The sequence below is a fragment of the Geotrypetes seraphini genome, chromosome 10 (genome assembly GCF_902459505.1).
Source record: "Geotrypetes seraphini chromosome 10, aGeoSer1.1, whole genome shotgun sequence".
Classification (NCBI taxonomy): domain Eukaryota; kingdom Metazoa; phylum Chordata; class Amphibia; order Gymnophiona; family Dermophiidae; genus Geotrypetes; species Geotrypetes seraphini.
The window spans coordinates 54,230,270-54,254,279 of NC_047093.1; the positions used below are offsets into that span (position 1 = coordinate 54,230,270).

The window sequence follows — 24,010 nt, forward strand, 5'->3', positions numbered from 1 at the left end:
CTAATGAGATTATAATTTGTTATTATGTATATGAAGAAATGTATTTAGAACTGTAAACCGCTATAATGCTTCAGTCTTTAGCAGTAATCAAATCAAATGCTGCATAATGTTTTGGTGTTATTGTTTTATTGTAGTTGATATTTGAAACTTAATATTTGAACAAAAGAAAAGACAGAAGATATTTGTGGCTTGGATTGGTCACTACTGAAAATAGGATACCAGGCTTGATGGACCTTTGGGCTGACCAAATATGATGATTTTTAAATTCCTAAATTATTTTAACTCTTCCTATTTTTTTAAATTAGTAAGAAAAGGCCAGATGCTTTAGCTGGTTAACTCCCAACGTTTTCAGGTTAAAATGTTTTGAACATTAATCACATCAGAACTTACCTGGATAGTGCTGTTGACAATACACTAAGATCACCTCGGCACTAACCAGCCAGTGCTGAGGTGCTCTAGTGATGGAGTCTGTAAGGATCCAGAAGTTATTCAGTTAGCGGCAATATTCAGTTCATTAAGCACATACCTATCTAGATAAAGCGCGGATAGCAAAAAGGTTGTCTTAACCATATATGAATAGTTATCCAAGTAACAGCCTGAATATTGCCAATATACAGATAAGTGCTAGTGGCTGCATTACATCCAGATATTCTTCGCTGGCATCTGCGTTCAGACTAGCACTGTGTACAAGTAAACTAAGGCAATATGCCTACTGTATAATACTCTCAACTCTTAGGAAGAAGACAGTAAGCAGAGGGAAAGCTCTTGCAGTGTATGATGTACCTGTTGGGTATGCACACTGGCGCACTGAGCCTACTAGGGCTGCTGGGTGATGGATGTTCTTGTTTTTCTATTGTGAGTCTCACCAGCTCCTGTTTAAGAAAGGAAACAGTGACAGTTTGATGTTCAAAGACTAGATCAAAAATCTTCATCCTGACCTCTGTGACCCTTTATTTCTTCCTGCTGGTAGGTGGGTCTGCTGATCCTCCTTCTAATTATCTTTGCTAACACACAGCTAGGCACACCTAGGCCCGGATTCTGTATAGGACACCGGTCCGGGAGTCCTATACAGAATCGGGTCTACACCCGCCCAAAGTTAACCCAATTCTGTAACCCACGTCCAAATTGCAGACGCCGGTTGCAGAATCGGGTTTAACATGCCCACTCTCCCCCCTCAACGGCCCCCTGAAGATCGCCGGCAGGAGGGTACCCAACTCCTCCTGCTGGACTCCCCAATGCCCCACCCCCTAAGATCACCAGCAGGAAGGTGCTCAATCCTTCCTGCTGACAGAACCCGCTCCCCCAATGATCACGGGCAGGAAGGTGCTCAGCCCTTCCTGCCGACAAAACCCGCCCCCCCCCCCTGACAATTGCGGCAGGAGGATACCCAACCCCTCCTGCCGACCCCCCCAACGGCCCTCCTGACAATCGTGGCAGGAGGGTGACCAACCCCTCCTGCCGGGCCCCCAACAGCTCCCCCTAAGATCGCCGACAGGAGGGTGCCCAACCCTTCCTGCCGGACCCCCCCCCCAACGAACCCCCCCCCACCGGAACCCCCCTTAGACTTATTTTCTCAAGTTGGACCGGATGGCTCCTTGCACGTCCGGCCAGCAGGTCCGCCTCCGTCCAAATGAGGCGGGCCCGCTCCTCCCCTGCCCAACCCACAGAATCCTAGGGCCTGATTGGTCCAGGCGCTTAAGGCCCCTCCCGCTGTAGGAGGTTGAAAAGTAGCACAGCAAACGCACGACTTTGTACTATGGTTAGGCCCGAGACAACGAAGACACCAGCGGTGTGGGTCCGTGAGGGATATCGCACGCTGGAACTGGCTACAGTTCTTGAAGCCCGTGACTAGACGGGACATAGGAGGAAAGATAGCCGCTTCAAAGTCGAAGTCCGCAGGCTGTGGGCGCGCGACAAGTCCCGCCAGTCAGCCGATGAAAAAATAAAACTTTTTTTTTTAACTAACAGAAAAGAAAGACACAGCGATTCGCAAAAGAAAATAACACAAACTGCGGTGAAGAGAAGGCACAAAGCAAACGAAGTTCAGCACAGAGCGTCAATGTACAGACTTTTCGGCTCCGCGGAAAACTAAGAACTGAGGAGACTCGCCCTGTGCTGGGCAGGAAGGCACTCACGCATGCGCGGTGCGGCAGACTCGAAACTTCTGAGTTTCTACAAGCAAGTCTGCTTGCGTGGCTGTCCACATCTGGGCTCCGTGGATGACATCACCCATATTTGAGAATAGGCTGCCTGCTTGTCCTAGGATAATATATTTTATTCCTAAAATTCACAAGTCCTTATCCCAGAATGCAGATGGCTGTTTGAAGAATTTGGTAGGCATGGCTAAATCCTATATTTGGGATTCATCCCATTTTTTTTTTACAAATTTTGGATGAGTGGTCTGATAATAGACGATGACACCATGGTAACAGCTGATGTTACAGCGCTGTACACTAACGTACCACTATCAGCCGCAATCACATTAGTACAAGAGCAGTTTAGGCTTTCGAATTTGTCAGCTTCCAGACAAAAAAATGGTTAGTGACATGATTGAATTGGTGCTACGTTATAACTATTTCTAGTTTGAGGATAAATTTTACGTACAAACCAAAGATGTAGCAATGGGGGCTACAGTAGCCCCCACAATTGCTTGTCTATATATGTCCTGATTTGAATTACTATTTGTTTATAGATCTGTACATTTTAGATAAGTAAAAATTTGGAGAAGATATAATCGACAACGTGATTTTTTTTATATGGACCAGTGCTGAGAAACAACTGAAGGTTATTCTGGCCGAGATGAATACTTTTGATGTGAACATTCAGTTCTCTAGTGTGACGAAAAAAAACCCAAAAATATCATTCTTGGATATATTAATATATAAAGAAGTTAAAAAAATTAAGCACCTTTCTGTATCAAAAACCATCGGATCATAATTCTATTCTCCAATACTATAGCTTTCACCCTAAAGCCCTCCGAAACATTATCCTAGTAGGTCAATTTTTACGCCTTAAGAAAATGTGTTCTGATGAACAAGATTTCAATTCTCAAGCACAATTGATGTACAATACGTTCATACAAAGAGGATACCCCAGATGAACTGTCAGGAAGGCTTGAAAAAGAGCAAAACATTGCCATCAAGAATGGCTTATCCATTCTGTTACTTCAAAGGAAGACAAATCCCTGATATGTATTCTTCCATATTCTGTGAACATGGTCACATCAGACAAATTGTTAAAAAAACATTGGCCAGTACTACAGGTCAATTGTAATTTAATAAATTCTCCCAAATTTGCTTTTTTTCGTGGCCACAATTTGGGTGAAATATTATGTTACTGGGATCTCAATAGATACCCTGATTCTGGTAGCGAACATTGAAAATGCAGAAGGTGCATATATTGCCATTATGTGCTCAGCAAAATTTTTTTAGACATTCCTCAGACCAACATTCATCAATTTGAGTTAAGAACCAGTACAACATGTGACTCTGAAGGAGTGGTGTACTGTATAGTGTGCCCTTGTGGCAAATATTATATTGGTCATATGATAAGGAAGGTGAAAATTCGTATTGCTGAGCAATATCCGCAGAAACCATCAGCTGGCTCCATTGGTGTCCCATTGGCATGAATGTGGCCATTTATTAAGTGATCTTAAATATACTGTAATGCAGGGGTGTCCAATGTCGGTCTTCGAGGGCCGCAGTCCAGTCGGATTTTCAGGATTTCCCCAATGAATATACATGAGGTCTATTTGCATGCACTGCTTTCATTGTATGCTAATAGATCTCATGCATATTCATTGGGGAAATCCTGAAAACCCGACTGGATTGCGGCCCTCGAGGACCAACATTGGACACCCCTGCTGTAATGTTTCACGCTATTCATTTTTTGGGCGATTTGTCTCAATTTTTATTATTGAAGGACCATAAATTTATCTTTAAATGGCATACTTTAAGACCAAAGGGGCTAAATGCCGAAATTGATTAGTTTCAACTGTAGTTTACAGCCCTCTCTGTCATGCTGACATCATTACTCAACGTCCTATAAGAATAGGGGATTAGATGCTAGTAGGCACATGCTCATCTCTAGCCATGTCTTGCCTGCCTGTCTGGTATTTGCAGCCATAATTAGATATGACAATATGTTACTGAGTATTTTGGGGTAGTTTGATTATTTTTTTAATCAGATGATCAGTATAAAAGTAAACAATTGAAAATAATGCACAATTATTTGTAGTGTTCCCTCCTGATGAAGGTAACAAAACTCAAGTCAGGGGGCCAACTTTACAACCGGCTTTAGGAATTGTTTTTTTAGAGTACAAGTATGTTCATGACTGCGATTGCTGCTTGAACAAGAGGAGCAGCTGACCGCCAAGGACCAACAGATAAGTTATATTTTAGTTGATAATTCAGAGTTAATTTTTAGTAATGCTGTGGCGGTAAGGACAGTGAAGGCAATGATGATCCCAGCAGCAACCTTGGTTTGTTTTTTACACTGAATTCAAATTGTTGCGGGTCTGAGCACTTCACAAAAATTAATATTAATAATATTTAGTTAGGTATCCTGTGATTAAGAAGTGTATAATTTAGCATATAGTAAACTGCTTAGATCCATGCGCTGAATTTAATGGCATAACAAGTCTTTGTTAAACATAAGAAAGAAACTGAAAATATGTAAAGTGACACTAGCTCCTCTTCTCTTAGACTGGGTCAGGACCCATCATATCTTACCTTAGGAAGATCCTGACATGAACTTGCAGCATGTGCATTTTATTGTATGAGGATCCTGGGATGGGACCTGTAGCATTTTACTGGATGAAGATTCTGAGACAGTTTACCATACAAGGAAGCTGAGATAGCATTTTACTATACAAAGACTGTGGAATCAGGAGATATAAAGAATTTCCTTTACTTGAAGGGCTCCACAGATGAATGCAAGGAACATGCTCCTCAGAATCATATGTTTTAAGCACCAGGGTTACAATTGTTCCACTTTTTATATAGATAGTGCAGTTGTAGCACTGTGCAAGGAGAACCTGCAATTAAGAGACTTTCTCTGAGAATGATTAATAATTGTCATTACATGGCAAGGGCTGTAGCTTCTAGAGGAGGAGGGAAGGATCAATTTAGGGACAACTGACACATTAAACATAGTAGTTTTCAAAATTGATATAAGTGTTATTTCAAACTACAATTATAACAGAGTCTCTTTGTACTATTAAGAAGTGAAAACCTATCTGAGAGCTTTTCTTTTTTACATTATTTTTTTACAAAGGTGATCTGTGTTCTTGGCAGGGAAGTACCGAAGAGGTACATTTATATGCAAAAGGAAGTGCCATGTCTTTCACTTCCAGATACTGGGCAACAGGCTGACCCTTGAACTTCTCTGTGTCCACAGGAAACTAAATGCAGCACTCATGTAGAGTCAGCAAAAGGATCTTGGGAAGCAAAAGAAATATATCAGGACATACCTTAACTCCATCAAGAACTCCCTTTATCACTGCCTTCACTGAGGTGACCACTTCTTTATCCTCAGAGTTCACACCTTCCAGCATAACCTGATCCGACCAGCGAATGAGATTGCCCAGACTTTGGTAAACACGGCTATAGCAGGAGGAGATGGCAGAGCTGTAAAGAAGGCATTGCAAGAAGTAGTCATGATTAAATAGCAAATATGACTATAAAAGGAGAATCCTTTGGATAATCTCAGGTTTCCTAGGTCTCACATTTTCTATCAAATGGAAAAAATTAAGTTTTCATAAGTCAATGTGTTTTGTTCAACTGTTATCACCTGACCTGGCATGCTCATCCCTCTGCCTCATTACCTTAATTTCCTTTTACAGTAGTGTGGGGGTGATAAATACAAAGAAAAAATAGGAGGGAATCAGAATATCTTGTACCATTAAATGATGTAAAAATTCTTATCTCTGTGAACTTAGATTTTATGACTGAATAGATAGGAATGATCTGCTCAGTATCATAAAGCATGCTAGATCTATATTTAAACACTGAGACATCTTACAGATGAAAGAGGGTCTCAAGATCCAAGGTATCTGCTTAGATAGACAATGTCTTTTTCAATCTCAGTTTTACAGAAATTTCTGGCCATTCCAACAGACCCTCTTCTATCCTAGTATGCACACATAAATCAGGGATGTGCTTACGGGGCCTTCAGAGTATTCAGTGAATCACTAATCCAATATAGGAGATGGAATAGAAAGCCCACAATAGTTACAGCTTAATCCTACACCAGGGCTTCTATATGTAACATATAATAAATGTTTATCATTAATGAGAGGAAAAGGATCTCAGTAACTTGCTCAGAAACTGACAAAAAAGAACTTTCTGTGACTTATCAGTTCCAGATTTCGATCATTGGTCTTACAAAAAACTCTCAAATTTTCAAAACACCACATTAACGGCCTCTTTTACAAAGCCGCGCGGCAACAGCCTCGAAGCCCTTTAAATTTCTATGGGCTTCAGGGCTGTTAGTGCAGCGCAGTCGCTAGTGCACCTTTGTAAAAGAGGTCGTAAGTGTATATAAAAATTTTTTTTTAATTGTTTTTCTTATTTCGTGAGTTTACTTATTTTTCTTATTTCGTGTACTTAAAGCCCTTTTGCAAAAATCTATGTGAAAGTACTCGTATATTTGTTACCTACTTTATGGACAAATCATGCTTACAATTGTTATAGTACTTGAGGCTACTAATCAATACTATCAAATTTATCTACCAGACTATAATAGTTCTAAATCTTACTGTGCAATCATACTTTGCATTAAACTGCTGTTTTGAAAATATGAAAGGGTTTTTTTTTGTAGGATAGATAATAGAAATCTGGAACTGATAAGTCTCAGATAAGTTTTTTGTCATTTCTGAGCAGGTTCTGAGATCCTTTTTCCTCTCATTTATGATAAACACTTATTATATGTTGCATATAGAATCCTTCGTGTAGGATTGAGCTGTATAGTGAATCCCCAAGCTCACAATGATGGGGTTTTTTTTTCCTGTTTAGTTTTTACTTGATGCAGTTTGATTGGTTGAGCAGGCAAAAAGCATGGCTGTAGGGCTGGGGATTCACTGACACCTTCCACCCTGAAGGCTCTGACAGAACTACTATGAATTTGATAGGTTGAGCAGGCAGCAACCAATCAAACTGAATTAAGCAAAAAGGACATGCCCTCAGGGCCTTTGGGGGGAGTCACTGAATTCCGAGCCCATAGACTGCTCAAGAGATGACGGCGTCCCAGTTCCCTTCTTCCTCCTCTGATGTAAGCGGGGATGAAGTAGGTTGGGAAACCTGTCATTTCAGTCCAAAGCAGTGTGAAGGCCCAGATGTCATCGGAGCCTGCTGCTGACATCTCACAGCACAATAGTGTTGCCACTGCCTACCTCCCACTGCCTCACAGTAGCACGATGCTACCACGGCCCACCGTCTAACTCCTCTCCTCTGCCTCACCACCCAATTCCTCTGTCTCATGCTACCAAGTGCTACTGCTGCCCACTGCCTGACTCCTCTCCTCTGTCTCCTGCCACTCAGTCTCACCCCTGAGTTGCAGCCTGATACAGCTTTACCTCTAAGCAGCCCTCCCCCAGCACTCAAAAGGTATGTTAAAAAAAAAAAATTAACCACGCTTACTGTGGATAACAGCAGACTAGCAGAACAAAGGAGAAGGAAAGACTAGGAGCTGTGAGATTAGAGACCCGACAGTAAGCCTTGACCTATTCTGTATTTTAAATGGCAGTAAGAATAAAAATATTGCATTTTCTTTACCTGACATATGCTGTATTTATATTTTGCATAGGCAGAAATACACCTTTCTACTTCTCTGATGTTGTACTACATGCAATGTCTGGCTTCTTAGGGTTTTAATTAAATTTGTTTATAGTTTCTGGTCATTTATTTATATTTGGCATTTTTGTTCCATGTATGGGATCAAGGTATTCTGTAAATTTGAATTTTCAATGCAGCCTTCTGTAACTATTTTGTTTGTGCATTTTCCCAATAGATGTATTGATATTTTAGGGCCCTCTCTTAGAAACAGATGGTAGTAGAAGCTTGACACTGGTACCACAAGCAGGCGTAGTTCTCATGCATGAACTGAGCATGCTCATGGTAGCTATTTTGGCAGCTCAGGTTGGTGCCACATCTGGCATGCCTCAAAAAAATAAAGAGGGGCTTGACAGTCCCAACCTATCACCTCCCATGGACAGATCATGTGATGGCGTCACCAAGTTTCTCTTGAAGTTTTCTCTAGGGGTGAGAGGTGATAATGCTTGGCTGTCAGACCTCTCTTGCTGTTTTCTCTGTGGATGAGTACGCTGGGGTCTCTGAGCCCCTCTTTTTGCTTCTCTGTTGAGATTTTGTTAACTGGTTCTGTTTCATGTGTTAAGGAAATCTTCATGGATGTTGAAGGCAGCTGTGCCTTCAGTTTAGCCCATAGCAGATAAACTTCAAAATATCATGCTCCACATACTCCATGGAAACTCAGCCGACCCCTTACCTAACTATTCTCAATGACATGGTCTACCTCTAGGAGAATCCTTAACAGAATTCAACTAAATCTGCCAACCACAAAAATCTCCATTACAGGCATATTTTCCATTCCATGCTAACCTTCCTGGATATAAAAATTTGGAATGACCTCCCAGAAACAATCAGAATGGAAACTAGCTAAATCTTATTCCGGAAGAAGCTGAAAACTCTTCTCTTTCGACAACTGAACCTACATGCATCTTTCAATCTCTCCTCCTGCAATTTAGGCAACTTCCTTCAAGTCATTCCTCTGCCCCTATCCATGACCCCGCCCTCCCCTCTCTCTCGTTCTCTCTGTAAGTCGCCTAAAGCCTGCACAGGTATGAGTGACACACAAATGGAAGATTAGATTAGATTTGCAATCTTATTAACTACATTGTCTGTCTACTGTCGCTCCTATTTGAGTATAACCTAAAGAAGGAATGGGTGACAAGGCAAAGCTTATTTTATCTTGTATGCACCCTGGAGGGAAAACAAAAGACCACAAAACTTTATTCTCAGTTGAAATTGAATCAATCATATTACAATAGAGAATTCAAAAAAGCTAAAATATATTATTTTAAAAATATTCTCTGACAAAGTGAGAATAAACCACAATGATTATTTAATAACAGGTTTGGATCCTAATTGATCTTCGTCTATGCCATCTGCTAAATCTTTAGGATCATTTTTTGAAGCCAAAATTTGTAATTTAAGATCAGGTTTTTTGTTAAATGATATAAACAGACATATTCTATGAATCAGAAAGTTTACAATTACAATCTAAATTGAGTAAATTTGAAACCTGTATTAAAAAATATTTCATAGCATTAAAAAAGTGAGTACGTTACATGATCCTATGCCTAAATCATGGATGAGTATGGATAAACATTGTCCATTACCATATACTTCCCCCTTCATATTCGCGGTTTCGGTTATTTGTGGTTTTTCATTTGCAGGCTTCGCCCCCAAAATTACATCAGAGAAAATTGTTGGGAGCAGCGTTGCACAGAGTAAATCGCTGCTCCCAGCGTTGATCTTTCTTCAAAGAAACAGGCCAGTTATTCGCGGTTTTATTATATTCTATAGGGTTTTGTAACAGAAAACCGTGAAAAACATATGAAAAGTTATTCATGGTTTTTCTGTATTGTTATTCCCCTATCAACGCGAATGCGGAAGGGGAAGTGTATATCCTAGGAATCGTATACTTAAGTTTAGATCAAGGGATAGTTCCTGTTGCATGGAAACATACATACATACATACCAGTTTCACTAGTGGCCAGCTCGGGAGCCCTTTCCAGCAGGGCACCTAGCATCATCTACTCCTCTCCCCCGTTCCAGCAGGGGAGAGAACTACAAGAGGAGAAGCGCTGACGGTGCTCGGCACCAACTGCCAGTTTCACTAGTGGCCAGATCGGGAGCCCTTTCCAGCAGGGCACCTAGCATCATCTACACCCCTCCCCCGTTCCAGCAGGGGAGAGAATTACAAGAGGAGCAGCGCTGACGGTGCTCGGCACCAACTGCCAGTTTCACTAGTGGCCAGATCGGGAGCCCTTTCCAGCAGGGCATCTAGCATCATCTACACCCTTCCCCTGTTCCAGCAGGGGAGAGCCGACAGTTGAGAGCTGCAGTCTGACGCTCAAACCAACGGGGCTCCTTTCTGATTAACTCACCGCCCTCCCCCTCCTTGTCTTATCGAGATCCACTGGGGACCAAATTTTATTATTGTCTATACTCTTGTTTTAGCTCCATATTTTTTATTATTGTCCATGCTCTTGTTTTAGTTGCATAAGTTTATTACTGTCTGTGCTTTTGTTCAGTGCCAAACTGTATTACTGCCAAAGGTTTCGCCTTTCTTCCCTACTCTTGACTATGCACTCAGCCAGCCTAATTAAGTCCCCTGCCCCTTCCTTAGCTAACACTAATCCCCCCCTGCTGCAGACTTTCACACACCAATCATCCGACCCTAACCCCGCCATGAATCCTCTCTTCTGGTTCCTTCTCCTCCTATTCTGCTTACCTCTCTATTCTTCCCTCTGTCTGATACCCCCCTCCCCAACCTACTCGACCCACCAAACACCAATAATATTTGCCCTGGCCTCAGAATCCCCACGCTGATATGCACCAGAATTCCCCCTTTCAAGAAAAATCTCCGAAAAGTCAACCTAAACTCACTAAAGCCCCTGCCCCCAGCCAATCTTCCCAATGCTGTCTCTGACTCTCTCACCCCAGTCCCGACTCTTTATTGCAATGCCAGATCAGTATGCAATAAGACCCAAATCTTGAAGGACCTTCTAGATGAGTTCAACCCTGGATTCCTGTGCATCACAGAAACATGGATTGCCAAAGATGAACTTTTTACACAAAACGAACTCCTCCCCCATGGTTATCAAGGCCTCTTCTCCCCCAGATCCAACCGAAAAGGAGGTGGACTGGCACTGCTCTACAAATCTTTCTTTGGCATCCAGCTCCTCGAGAAGGACACTCACGCCTCTCTAGAATATATGCTTGTCTCTGTCAATGATGAACTCCGCACTCACCCATTGGGCATCTTATTACTATACCGCCCACCCACCCCTTGGAACAACTCCTCCAATCTCGTCTTTGAGGCTATTACAAACGCCTTTCTTAAATTTCAAAGACTACTGATTGTTGGCGATATTAATCTCCACCTTGATGACACCAACAGCAAGGACACGATCGAATTTAACAACTTCCTTACCTCTCTAGGTTTTCCCTCACCTACCTCTTCTCCAACCCACGAAAAAGGACATACACTAGACTTCACCACTTTCCTCGATCTTACTGCCTTCAAAACTTCAACCGATGACACCCGTTGGGAACAAGTCCCTTGGTCTGACCACTTCTTAGGGGCTACTTGCCTCCCCATTTTCATGCCACACCTTGAATCCCCATCCCATTCCTCCCATTCAATAACCTTACGCAAGAAAATTTCGAGTAATCTTTTCTCAACCAACTCTCCTCCAATCCTAAGCCTACAGACTCTGAATCCTGCTGGTGCAATTGGATCTCCCTCTCCGAATCCATCTATCACTCCCTCGCTCCAATATCCACAAAAACCATCTCCTACCCCCAAAAGGCCCCTTGGTATCTACCACTCCATAGAGAGCTTGAAACAGAAATGTCGCACTTTGGAGTGCAAATGGAAAAAATCTAAATCCCTCTCAGATAGACAGACCTGGAGGGTCAATATTAAACTTTACAATTCATTACTAAAAAAAGCCAGGAAGAATTTCTTCGGAGATAAAATCTCCAGATCCAACAACCAGATCAGTGCGTTGTTTAACATTTGGCACTCCCTAACTACAAAAAAGGACCCATCCTTGCTCCCCTCATCTCTATCAGCAGATGCCCTTGCAAAATTCTTCAATGAAAAGGTTACTACCCTAAGATGCTCCTTCCCGCCTACAGTCTCCTACAACTCCCTAATCTCTACTGACCTCAACCCTTCCCTACCTGTCTCCAATCCCATTCCAGCCGACAGATCCTGGACCGTTTTTGAGCTTGTTTCCGAATTGCAAGTCTCCAAACTCTGCCTCAAACTAAAAACTTGCAAATGTACCTTGGATCCTTTCCCCTCCTACCTATTCGAGAATATCTCTACACAGGCCATCGCTTCCCTCACCAAACTTATAAACGCTGCTCTAACATCGGGCCTTTTCTCCTCCAAAATGGGACATATTGCACTAACCCCTCTACTGAAAAAGACCGACCTTGACCCCTCTATTCCCTCCAATTACCGTTCAATAGCAAATATCCCTCTCCTAACCAAGATGTTAGAATCCATCATATCCACTCAACTCTCATCCTACCTAGAAAGATTCTCTATTCTCCTAACCCACCAATTCGGCTTCAGACCCAACTTTAGCACCGAATCCCTATTAGCCTCACTAATCTCTAAGGTACAACAACTTCATTCTCGCAACAAATTCGCTGTACTTCTACAATTCGACCTCTCTGCAGCTTTCGACGTCGTCCATCATGATATCCTTATCTTCCAACTCTCTGAAATAGGCATAAGTTCCACAGTCCTAGACTGGTTCTCGAAATTCCTACGCTTACGCTCCTACACCGTTAACATAAACGGTACCTCATCCCCTCCCTGGAAGCCAATATGTGGAGTCCCGCAAGGCTCACCCCTCTCTCCTATCCTTTTCAATATTTACATGTCCTCTTTGAAACTCCTTCATCTATCCCCCCTGGAAACTCTCTACACCTATGCTGACGATATCCTCATCCTCCTTGAGACCGACTCGAACCTCACTAACCTTGCTGAGAACATATCCACATGTATATTGAACCTTCAATCCTGGGCACATTCTGTACAAATGAAATTGAACGAGTCCAAAACAAAACTACTTTGGCTCGGCCCAATATTAGGTCATTTACCCACCTCCATCCCATTATCTTCCGGCTCCACTCTTCAGCTTGCGTTTTCAAGCAAAGTCCTTGGCATCATCATAGACTCCTCTCTCTCCTTCAATGACCACCTCAACTTCTTGGTAAAAAAATGCTTCTTTAGTCTTCATATGCTGAGGAAAGTGAGATCGTACTTTCATCATTTTCACTTCATCGTCCTTGTTCAATCCACCATCCTCTCTAGACTGGATTACTGCAACTCCATCTATTTAAGCCTAATTAAAAAAAAAAACTCCATAGACTTCAGCTAATCCAGAACGCCGCGGCCAAGCTTATTTTCGCTAAAGGCAAGTTCGACCACGTCTCCCCACTCTTGTCCAAACTTCACTGGCTCCCAGTTCACTCCAGAGTCCTCTTTATATGTGCCTGTTTAGCTTTCAAGATCCTACATGGCATCCTCCCTCCCGTTATCCCACTCTTCTGGAACTCCTCTAACCCTAATTCCACTAGATCCTCCCAAAAACTGAAACTATCATTCCCCTTTGCAAAAGGTATATCCCACGTAGGAAAACTAGGAACATCCCTCCCCTTTAGAACCACAGAACTCTGGAACAACCTCACATCCCCGCTCAGAATTTCAAGCTCCCTTCAATCCTTCTGCAAACACCTGAAAACTTGACTCTTTTCAAAAATCTAACACCTACCGCTCTTTGGTACCCTGTCCCTCTTTATCTTCCTAGCTCCTTTCCTATAACCCTTCATTGTAGTTCCTTTTCAATCTAACCCTGTAAACCGCGCCGAGCTCTACGCTTGTGGAGATGGCGCGGTATACAAACCTAAGGTTTAGTTTAGTTTACATTAAAGCTATTTTAAAATCGGAGAAGCTAGATGATGCAAATGTAGAAAATTACAGACCAATATCTTTTGGCAAAACTCACTGAACAAGTTGTCCTTAGACAGCTAGTTGATTTTGCTGAAAAAAACAATGTCTTCCACACTAAACAAGCTGGATTAAGAGCCAATCATAGTACATAAACTATTATCTGTAGATTTTGTAAATGATATTCTAGAAATTCTTGTAGTTGGTGGTCTTCCTTTCGTATTATCCCTGGATTTAGCATCAGCTTTTAATCTTGTTGATCATCAGCTTTTATTGATCAGATTAGCCGAAATAGGACTGGATTCAATTGTTTTGGATTGGTTTAAATCTTTCTTGGAAAATAGAACATATTCTGTGGTAACTCATAAAGAACATTCAGGAAAATTTAAATTGACAAGGATCAGCACTTTCTCTTATTTAATATCTTTCTGACACCTCTTTTGCTATTAATAGTATCGTCCGTTATAAAAAAAAAAAAAAAAGGTTTCTATACTCTGAGATCATTAAGAGGGCCATCAGAGGGCTGTTCGAGAATAAGGATTTCCATACTTTAATTCATGCGTTCTTTGTGTTAAGATTGGATTATTGTAATATTGTTTATGCTGGTCTATTAAAATTCAATTAAAGTGATTGCAAACTCTACAGAATGCGGCACTTAAGTTGTTGGGGCATAAAAGTAAATTTGATCGAGTCACTCCCCTTTTCTTGCAGTACCATTGGTTACCGGTAGTTTATAGAATTAAGTTTAAGTTATTGCTATTAATACACAAAGCATTACATACTTCTAAACCTTGTTATTTGCAATCATTGACTATTCCTTATACCCCAAATCAGACACTAAGGGCTCCTTTTATCAAAGTGCGCTACAGGAATTAGCACGTCGGACATTTCATCACATGCTAACCTCCGCGGCACACCAAAAAACTAACGCCCCGTCAATAGAGGCGTTAGCGACTAACGCGGCAGGCGGTTGAACGCATGGGTATTCCGTGCGTTAACCGCTTGATAAAAGGAGCCCTAAGATTGTTGCATGACAATAGATTAGATATGTTGGACCATAAATAAATAAATAGTCATCCCATCAGTATATAGAACAAAACAGGAATCAAGACATAAGAAGGCATTTTTCTATCTAGCACCTAGTCAGTGGAATCAACTTCCACAAGACATTCATACTGAATTAAATCGTAAGAGGTTTAAAAAATTACTGAAAACATATTTCTTTCAAGAGGCTTTCGGTATTGATTCTATTTCAAATGAGCATATTCATTAATTTGATGGATGAACAGACAATTGACCTATACCTTATTTATTTATTTTTTTTGTGAGCTTGGATTATGTACATTATGGAGTTCCTTCTTATTTTATTTCATATGCAATTTACTTTTAGATGTAATGTGTATTTTTATGTAATCCGCTGAGAACGTTTGAAAGATTTAGCGGGATATCAAATTGTAATAAACAAACATGTGTCTGCTGCTCTCTGCTTTTCTCTCGTTTGTGGGTCCACAATAACTTGCTGCTTCAGCCTCAAACTATCACAAAGACTGCATTGCTCAAAGTATTTTTGTGATGGAATCTGCAGTTCTACACCACATAATGTCAGTCTGTGTATAAATCTAAAGGACAGATTTCGGAAAGGTGGTAGTGATACAGAATTTGTTTCTTCACATCAATTCAGAAGTCAAAAGGAGAAGTAGCAAATGTTATATGTGATTCTCAAAAAAAGACCAAGACATAACATTGTTCAGCAGCACAAACAGTCAGCACATTAACTTTGGTTAAGGGTAGAGAATGACACAGGGAAAAAAATTTGTTCCTGTCACTGCCCCATCCCCACAACCACCATCCCTGTCACCGCCCCGTCCCCGTGACTACTGTCCCCACCCTGTCCCCACAGCATCCATCAGTACTGCAATATTTAGCTTATTCCTTCCTTATAAATCAAAGTTCTGGCTGCTGAACTAGAGAAAGATGTTCAGCTGGCAGGGCTTTGTTTATAAATTTTTATCAACATAACTAATATACTACTTTATCCTAAAGCAAAAAATAAATAAATAAATAGAAAATTTTTTTTTCTACCTTTGTTGTCTGGTTTCTGCCTTCCTCATCTTCTCATTCATTTCATTCTATCCACTTTCTGTCTTCTCTCTGCGTCTTCCATTTGCTCTGTTACTGTGTCTCTCCCTTCACCTCCCCCTCAATTGGTATGGCACTCATCTTCTTCCCTCCACTCCCCCCATAGTCTAGCATCTCTGTCTTCTTCCCTTCCAGCGTCTTCTCTCCACTCTCTGTTCCCCATTTCCCTTCAGCATCTTCTCCCCACTCTCTGTTCCCCATTTCCCTTCAGCATCTTCTTCCCACTCTCTCTTCCCCATTTCCCTTCAGCGTCTGTTCCTCTCCACCCCCCTTCTTCAGTGTCTGTTCATTTCCTTTCCACCACCACCCTTCCCTCTTGCCACCCCCCTTCAGCATCTGTTCCTTTCCACCGCCCTTCAGCACCCCTTGCGCGGTCCGAGCATCTCCCTCCCTCCCCCTTACCTTTGCAGTGTGTTTTAAGTTTACAGAGTAACTTGTTGAAGCCACCGGAGCCTGCTTGAAGTCGCATGCGTGTGTGGATGGAAGCTTCTCCTCTGATGCAACTTCCGGTTGCGTCAGAGGAGAAGCTTCCGCCCACAGATGCACGCGACTTCAGGCAAGCTCCAGCGGCTTCAACAAGTTACTCTGTAAACTTAAAACACGCCTGAAGGTAAGGGGAAGGGAGGGAGATAGATTTGGCTGGTAGGTAGGAAGGAGAGAGGAGGCCAAGCGCGATGTGAGTGCACGCGTTCCCTCCCTTAACTGCGGGGACAAGGCCATTCAATGCTCCACAGGACGGTGGATGGCCTTGTCCCCGTACCCGCAATGAGCACATTCCCCCCTCCCCATTTCGGCGGGTTACCCGCAGCTAGTCGCGGGTAAAAGCCACCGTGTCATTCTCTAGTTAAGGGTACATATTGTACTAATGCCTAGCTTAGGAGTGTCCAACCTCAGTCCTCAAGAGCCTCAATCTAGTTGGGTTTTCAGGATTTCTCCAATGAATATGCATCCAATATTAATTAACCCACTGGGACTTCTCAGACTTTTTAATAGCTCTACTTAATACATAAACAAAATACCCAAATGAGAGCTATGTTTCACACTGCTTCTTAGGCTTGTAAATAATTCATCATTTATTATAATAATATAGCACCATCAAAACCTTTAAAACATATTATAACATTGTTTCTTACTAAACATACACACAATTATTCTCCCAAACAGTGAAGCCCCCCCCCAATCTATCCAACACATAGAAAAAGTGAAAATTCATGAAAAGTTCATCCTTTCAATAAAACACTATTCAGTGCCTTATCTTCTTATCTGTTTCAGTTCTCAATTATTTTCTGCATGCCATTGTCTACTGGATTTGCCTCCACTTTCATTCAATCAAACTTTATCTTTGAGAACATTGATCTAAAATGTTCTCAAAGATCAAGTTTAACTTTTTCTATGTGTTGGATAGATTGGGGGGGGCTTCATTGTTTGGGAGAATAATTGTGTGTATGTTTAGTATGAAACAATGTTATAATATGTAAAGGTTTTGATGGTGCTATATTATTATAATAAACTAGTCTGTAAGCCCGTTACATTAACGGGTGCTAGAATATATATATGTCTGTCTGCCTTTCTTTCTTTCTCTCTCCCTGCCCCTGTGTCTTTCTTCCTTTCTTTCTGTCTCCCTCCTGCTGTCTATCTTTCTTTCTTTCTCCCTCCCTCCCGCTGTCTGTCTGTCTTTCTTTCTATCTGTCTCTCTCCCCCCACTTCCCTGTGCAGCAGCCACAGTAGCAGCATTCCCTCCCCCTCCATTTCCCTGTGCAGCAGCATTTCCCTCCCCCACCCCACTTCCCTGTGCAGTAGCAGCATTTCCCTCCCCCCCACTTCCCTGTGCAAAAAGCACAGTTACTTACCGTAACAGGTGTTATCCAGGGACAGCAGGCAGATATTCTTAACACATGGGTGATGTCACCGACGGAGCCCCGGTACGGACCTTTTTAACTAGAAAGTACTAGTTGGCCGCACCGCGCATGCGCGAGTGCCTTCCCGCCCGACGGAGGACAGCATGGTCCCCAGTTAAGATAAGCCAGCTAAGAAGCCAACCCGGGGAGGAGGGTGGGACGTAAGAATATCTGCCTGCTGTCCCTGGATAACACCTGTTACGGTAAGTAACTGTGCTTTATCCCAGGACAAGCAGGCAGCATATTCTTAACTCATGGGTGACCTCCAAGCTAACAGAGAGGGAGGAGGGATGGTTGGCCATTAGGAAAATAAATTTTGTAACACAGATTGGCCGAAGTGTCCATCCCGTCTGGAGAAGGCATCCAGACAGTAGTGAGTAGTGAACGTGTGAACTGAGGACCAAGTGGCAGCCTTGCAGATTTCCTCGATGGGCGTGGAACGGAGGAAAGCCACAGAAGCAGCCATAGCTCTGACCCTGTGGGCCGTGACAGCACCTTCCAGTGAGAGACCGGCCCGAGCATAACAGAACGCAATACAGGCAGCAAGCCAGTTAGAAAGCATCCGTTTAGAGACAGGACGACCTAGACGGTTAGGATCGAAGGTCAGAAAGAGCTGAGGGACGAGCGGTGAGCCCTGGTACGGTCAAGGTAGTATGCAAGGGCACGCTTACAATCCAGCGTGTGCAACGCCTGTTCCCCAGGATGAGAATGGGGTTTAGGGAAAAAGACAGGCAACACAATGGACTGGTTGAGGTGAAAAGCCGAGACCACCTTGGGAAGGAATTTAGGATGGGTACGCAGAACCACCTTGTCATGGTGAAAAACAGTGAACGGTGGATCGGCGACCAGTGCATGCATCTCACTAACCCTCCTGGCAGAGGTGATGGCAATGAGGAAAAGCACCTTCCATGTTAGAAGTTTGAGCGAAGTTGTGGCAAGAGGCTCAAAAGGGGGTTTCATGAGGGCTGATAAAACCACATTCAGGTCCCAGACGACAGGAGGAGGCTTCAGAAGTGGTTTGACATTGAAGAGGCCTCTCATGAACCGGGAAACCAGTGGATGAGCCGAGAGAGGTTTTCCGAGGATAGGCTCATGAAACGCAGTGATGGCACTGAGGTGGACTCTGATTGAGGTAGACTTGAAGCCAGCGTCAGACAGAGAGAGCAAATAGTCCAGTACAGTTTCCACCGCTAATGAGGTGGGATCGTGATGATGCAGTAGACACCAAGAGGAAAACCTGGTCCACTTCTGATGGTAAAATTGGAGGGTGGCCGGTTTCCTGGAGGTATCCAAAATGCGACAGACAGGCTGAGACAGATTCTCTGGAGAGGTCAGCCCGAGAGAAACCAAGCTGTCAGGTGGAGCGAAGACAGATTGGGATGCAGAGACTGGCGTTGCTGCGTAAGTAGAGTAGGAAACACAGGAAGAGGAATGGGCTCCCTGGAGCTGAGCTGAAGCAGGAGGGAGAACCAGTGTTGGCGAGGCCACCGAGGAGCGATGAGAATCATGGTGGCCCTGTCCCTGCGGAGTTTGGATAACGTCCGCAACATCAGAGGTAGTGGAGGAAAGGCATAGAGGAACCGATCCGTCCAGTCGAGCAGGAATGCATCTGGGGTCAGACGATGAGGAGAGAAGAGTCTGGAACAGAACTGGGGTAGCTGATGGTTGTGAGGCGCTGCAAAGAGGTCCACCTGCGGAGTGCCCCAGCGAGCAAAGATGGAGTGGAGTGTTGAAGGGTCCAGAGTCCACTCGTGAGGTTGAAGGATGCGGCTGAGATTGTTGGCCAGGGAGTTCTGTTCGCCCTGGATATAGACAGCCTTGAGGAAGAGATTGCGGGCCGTGGCCCAGGTCCAGATGCTGAGAGCCTCCTGACAAAGGAGGTGAGATCCGGTGCCGCCTTGCTTGTTTATGTAGTACATGGTGACTTGATTGTCTGTGCACAGGAGAAGGACCTGAGGGCAGAGAAGGTGCTGGAAGGCCTTGAGAGCATAGAACATGGCTTTGAGTTCCAGGAAATTGATGTGATGTTGACGATCCTGAGGGGTCCAGAGTCCCTGGGTGCGTAGATCTCCCAGGTGAGCTCCCCATGCATAGGGGGAGGCATCCGTGGTTATGATCATGGAGTGAGGGGGTAGATGAAAGAGTAGACCCCTGGAAAGATTTGAGGAGTTCAACCACCATTGAAGAGATTGCTGAAGAGACGATGTCACAGAGATGGGATGAGAAAGAAGATCCGTGGTCTGTGACCATTGGTTGGCAAGAGTCCATTGAGGTGTCCTGAGGTGGAGTCGCGCCAGAGGAAGCACATGGACCGTCGAGGCCATGTGGCCCAGGAGGACCATCATCTGTCGGGCAGGAATGGAGTGATGAAGGAGCACCTGATGACAGAGGTGGAGCAGGGTCCATTGACGGTCGGAGGGGAGAAACGCCCTCATTAGTGTGGTGTCGAGAACTGCTCCAATGAACTGAAGTTGCTGTGTGGGAAGCAGATGCGACTTGGGGTAGTTGATCTCGAACCCCAGGAGATGGAGGAAAGAGATGATGTGATGAGTGGCTTGTAGCACAAGTGGAGACGTAGGTGCTTTCACCAACCAATCGTCCAAGTAGGGGAACATCTGGAGGTTGTGAGACCTGAGGAAGGCCGCCACCACAATAAGGCACTTGGTGAACATCCTGGGCGATGAAGCGAGGCCAAAAGGTAGCACTTTGTACTGATAGTGACGGTGCTGTATCTGAAACCGTAGGTAGCGACGTGAAGTCGGATTGATTGGGATGTGAGTGTAGGCCTCTTTGAGGTCCAGGGAACATAGCCAGTCGTGTTGAGAGAGAAGAGGGTAAAGCGTGGCAAGGGAGAGCATTATGAACTTCTCCTTGACCAGACACTTGTTGAGGTCCCTGAGATCGAGGATGGGACGAAGGTCTCCTGTCTTCTTGGGAACCAGGATGTAGCGGGAGTAGAATCCCTGACCCCTTTGGTCCGGAGGCACCTCTTCGATGGCATTGAGAAGAAGGAGGGATTGGACCTCCCTCAGGAGGAGGGGGGTTTGGGAGGAGTGAGAAGCAGACTCTACAGGAGGATTGTCTGGTGGAAGAGTCTGGAAGTTGAGAGAGTAGCCGTGGCGAATGATGTTGAGGACCCATTGGTCTGATGTGATGACCTCCCAACGGCTGAGAAAGATTTGGAGGCGACCTCCGATAGGCTGAGGAAGAGGCAATGATGATGGGAGACTGGCTATGCCCTGGAGCAGGGGTGCCCAACGCGTCGATCGCGATCGACCAGTAGCTCAGGAAGGCAACTCGAGTCGATCGCACTCGTGTTGCCGTCCTGATCTACGGGCCGTTCAGCCTTCCTCTCCAGTGTTCTCCCTAGGGCCTTTTAGCTGGGCGGTCCACCCAGCTGTCATCTGCTGCTGCTGAACATTAAAAAAACACCCAAAAAACTGGCTTGGAGATTTCAGTCCCTAGCGAACTTATGCTCCGGGCTCTAACGTGTGCGTGCAGGCTTCTCTTCTCTTCCCTCCGAAACCGGAAGTTATGACCGGGGAGGGGGGGGGGGAGAAGGGAAGCCTGCACGCACATGTTGAGAGCCCTGAAGCAAGCGTTCGCTACGGGCTAATGCGGGAGACAGGTTAGTGAAGCATTTGTTCTTGTTCCTGCCGGGTCCTGCCTACTTTCTGTTTCCGCAAAGGCAGGACCCGGCAGCATTTCCCCCAATAGGTTGATCACGATCTTGGGCTGATCAGCCTTCCTCTTCCCGACGGCAGAATTGACGTCGGGGAGAGGAATGCTGGTTGGCCGAAGCAGGGAGAGCTTGGGGCCTGTTATAGGTGGCGTTTGGGTTCTGGTCCCCGATGGTAATGGCAGTGGCAGTGGCTTGGGGGAGGGTAGGGAGAAAGAAAGAAAAAGGGCAGGCAGGGAGACAGAAGGAAAGAAGATAAACAGAAAAAAATGAAAAGGAGGCAGAGAGAAAGAAAGGGCAGGGAAGAGGAAGGAAAAGTTGGGGGGAAGGAATGAGGTCTGGAGGAGAAGAAGCATACAGGCTAAAAGAAGGGAAGAAAGATTGTATGCACAGTCAGAAGAAGAAAGTGCAACCAGAGACTCATGAAATCACCAGACAAGGTAGGGAAAATGATTTTATTTTAAATTTAGTGATCAAAATGTGTCTGAATTTATATCTGCTGTCTATATTTTACACTAAGGTCCCCTTTTACTAAACCGCAATAGAGGTTTTTAGCGCAGGGAGCCTATGAGTGTCGAGAGCAGCGCTGGGCATTCAGCGCAGCTCCCTGCGCTAAAAACTGCTATCGTGGTTTAGTAAAAAGGGAGGGGGTATATTTGTCTATTTTTGTATGGTTGTTACTGAGGTGATAGTGCTTAGAGTCATCTGCTTTGACCTCTTTGAAAAACCCTGGAATAGGAATGATTAACATTTTCTATGCATACAGTGTGCTTTGTGTTTTTTTTTTATTTTATTGTTGGTAGATCATTTTGACTTGGTCATTTAAAAAGTAGCTCGCAAGCCCCAAAAGTGTGGGCACCCCTGCCCTGGAGGAAAAAGTCAAAAGGGCTGAGATGGTTTTGACGGAGGGAGAGACTTGGCAGGTTGGTGAGACTGTGAGCGAGCCTGAGATTGATGCTGTTGACGAGGTCGGCGAGGCTGCTGTTGAGGCGGGTTGAGAGGTCTGGCCGAGAACCTGCGCTGGTATGAAGACTGCTGTCTGTAGGTGTGAGCAGGTGGAGTCTTCTTTTTAGGTTTAATCAGAGTGTCCCACCTGGTCTCATGTGCTGAGAGTTTCTGGGTTGTTGAGTCCAGGGACTCTCCGAAGAGTTCATCACCCAGACAAGGTGCGTTAGCCAGGCGGTCCTGGTGGTTAATGTCCAGGTCAGAGACTCTCAGCCATGCCAAACGTCGCATGGCCACCGCCATGGCAGATGCGCGAGAGGTCAGCTCAAATGAGTCGTAGATGGAGCGAACCATGAATTTCCTGAGTTGGAGGAGGCTGGAAATATGTTGCTGGAAAAGAGGGACCTTACGTTCAGGAAGGTATTTCTGTAAGGAGGAGAGCTGTTGCACCAGATGCTTCATGTAGAAGGAGAAGTGGAAGGTGTAGTTGTTGGCTCTATTGGCTAACATGGCATTTTGGAAAAGGTGCTTACCAAATTTATCCATGGTTTTTCCCTCTCTGCCAGGAGGGGTGGAGGCATATACACTGGAACCCTGAGATTTTTTCAAAGTAGATTCCACCAGGAGGGACTCGTGGGGCAATTGAGGTTTATCAAACCCTGGGATTGGAATAACCCGGTACAAGCTATCCAATTTACGAGGGGCTCCAGGAACCGTGAGGGGAGCTTCCCAGTTTTTATAGAAAGTTTCCCGTAAGATGTCGTGGACGGGCAACTTCAGAAATTCTTTGGGAGGTTGCTCAAAGTCTAGGGCATCAAGGAAAGCCTGAGACTTTTTAGAGTCGGACTCCAAGGGAATGGAAAGAGCTGCTGACATCTCCCTAAGGAATTTGGAGAAAGAGGATTGCTCTGGTTTGGAGACGGTGTCGGTCATGGAGGGTTCTTCATCGGTTGATAAAGCGTCCTCCTCGGTACCGTGAGGGGAGTCTTCCCACAAATCTGGGTCCCTAACGTCGGGGTGCGTACGTTTGGACATCGGTGTGGAGGGCTCGGCATGGCGGGTCTTTGAAAGAGATTTGCCTGAGCGCACCGAGGCGGTACCGGGTGAGGAAGACCGATGTCGTTCCTGGGACCGGACAGGGTCGGCAGCATCACGGGTACGTACTGTAGGTGTTTCTGCCAAGAGCACCGGCATGGAAGTATTAATCAGTACCGAGGGGGTCGACACCGATGGGACAGTGTGAGGCTCGGACCGGTCCTGTACCGGAAGGTGCGGTGCCAGCAACGCCGGCAACAGTTGTTGGAGCTGTTGTTGCAGCTGCTCCTGTAACTGTGTTTGGAGTATGGCCGCGATGCGGTCGTCCAGGGGAGGCACCGGTACCGCTTTTTTCTTCTTCGGTACCATAGGTGCCGCTCTACGCTCTGGCGATGAGGAGGCCGATGATGAGGCACTCACCGAGATCGGAGCGGAGCGTTTGCGGGGCCGGTGCGGCGCCGGGAGGGCCGGTGTCGCAACCGTGGCAGGAGGGCGCTCAAGGGAAGTGGGAGGCTTCTTAGCCGGCTTACCTGGGCCCAAC

At 44.7% G+C, this 24,010-nt stretch overlaps 1 protein-coding gene across 3 annotated transcripts in view; it reads right to left on the reverse strand.

Annotated features, from left to right (window-relative positions):
• The window catches only part of RAPGEF1 (Rap guanine nucleotide exchange factor 1), a 247,919-nt gene that overhangs the window by 130,436 nt on the left and 93,473 nt on the right, over nucleotides 1-24,010 (reverse strand). For all 3 annotated transcript variants that reach the window (XM_033960223.1, XM_033960222.1, XM_033960225.1), the window contains exons 4-5: nucleotides 5,471-5,627; nucleotides 784-872 (exon numbers count right to left, since the gene is read on the reverse strand). In XM_033960223.1, the coding sequence (XP_033816114.1) occupies nucleotides 784-872; nucleotides 5,471-5,627 (246 nt within the window). The remainder of the gene's footprint in view (nucleotides 1-783; nucleotides 873-5,470; nucleotides 5,628-24,010) is intronic.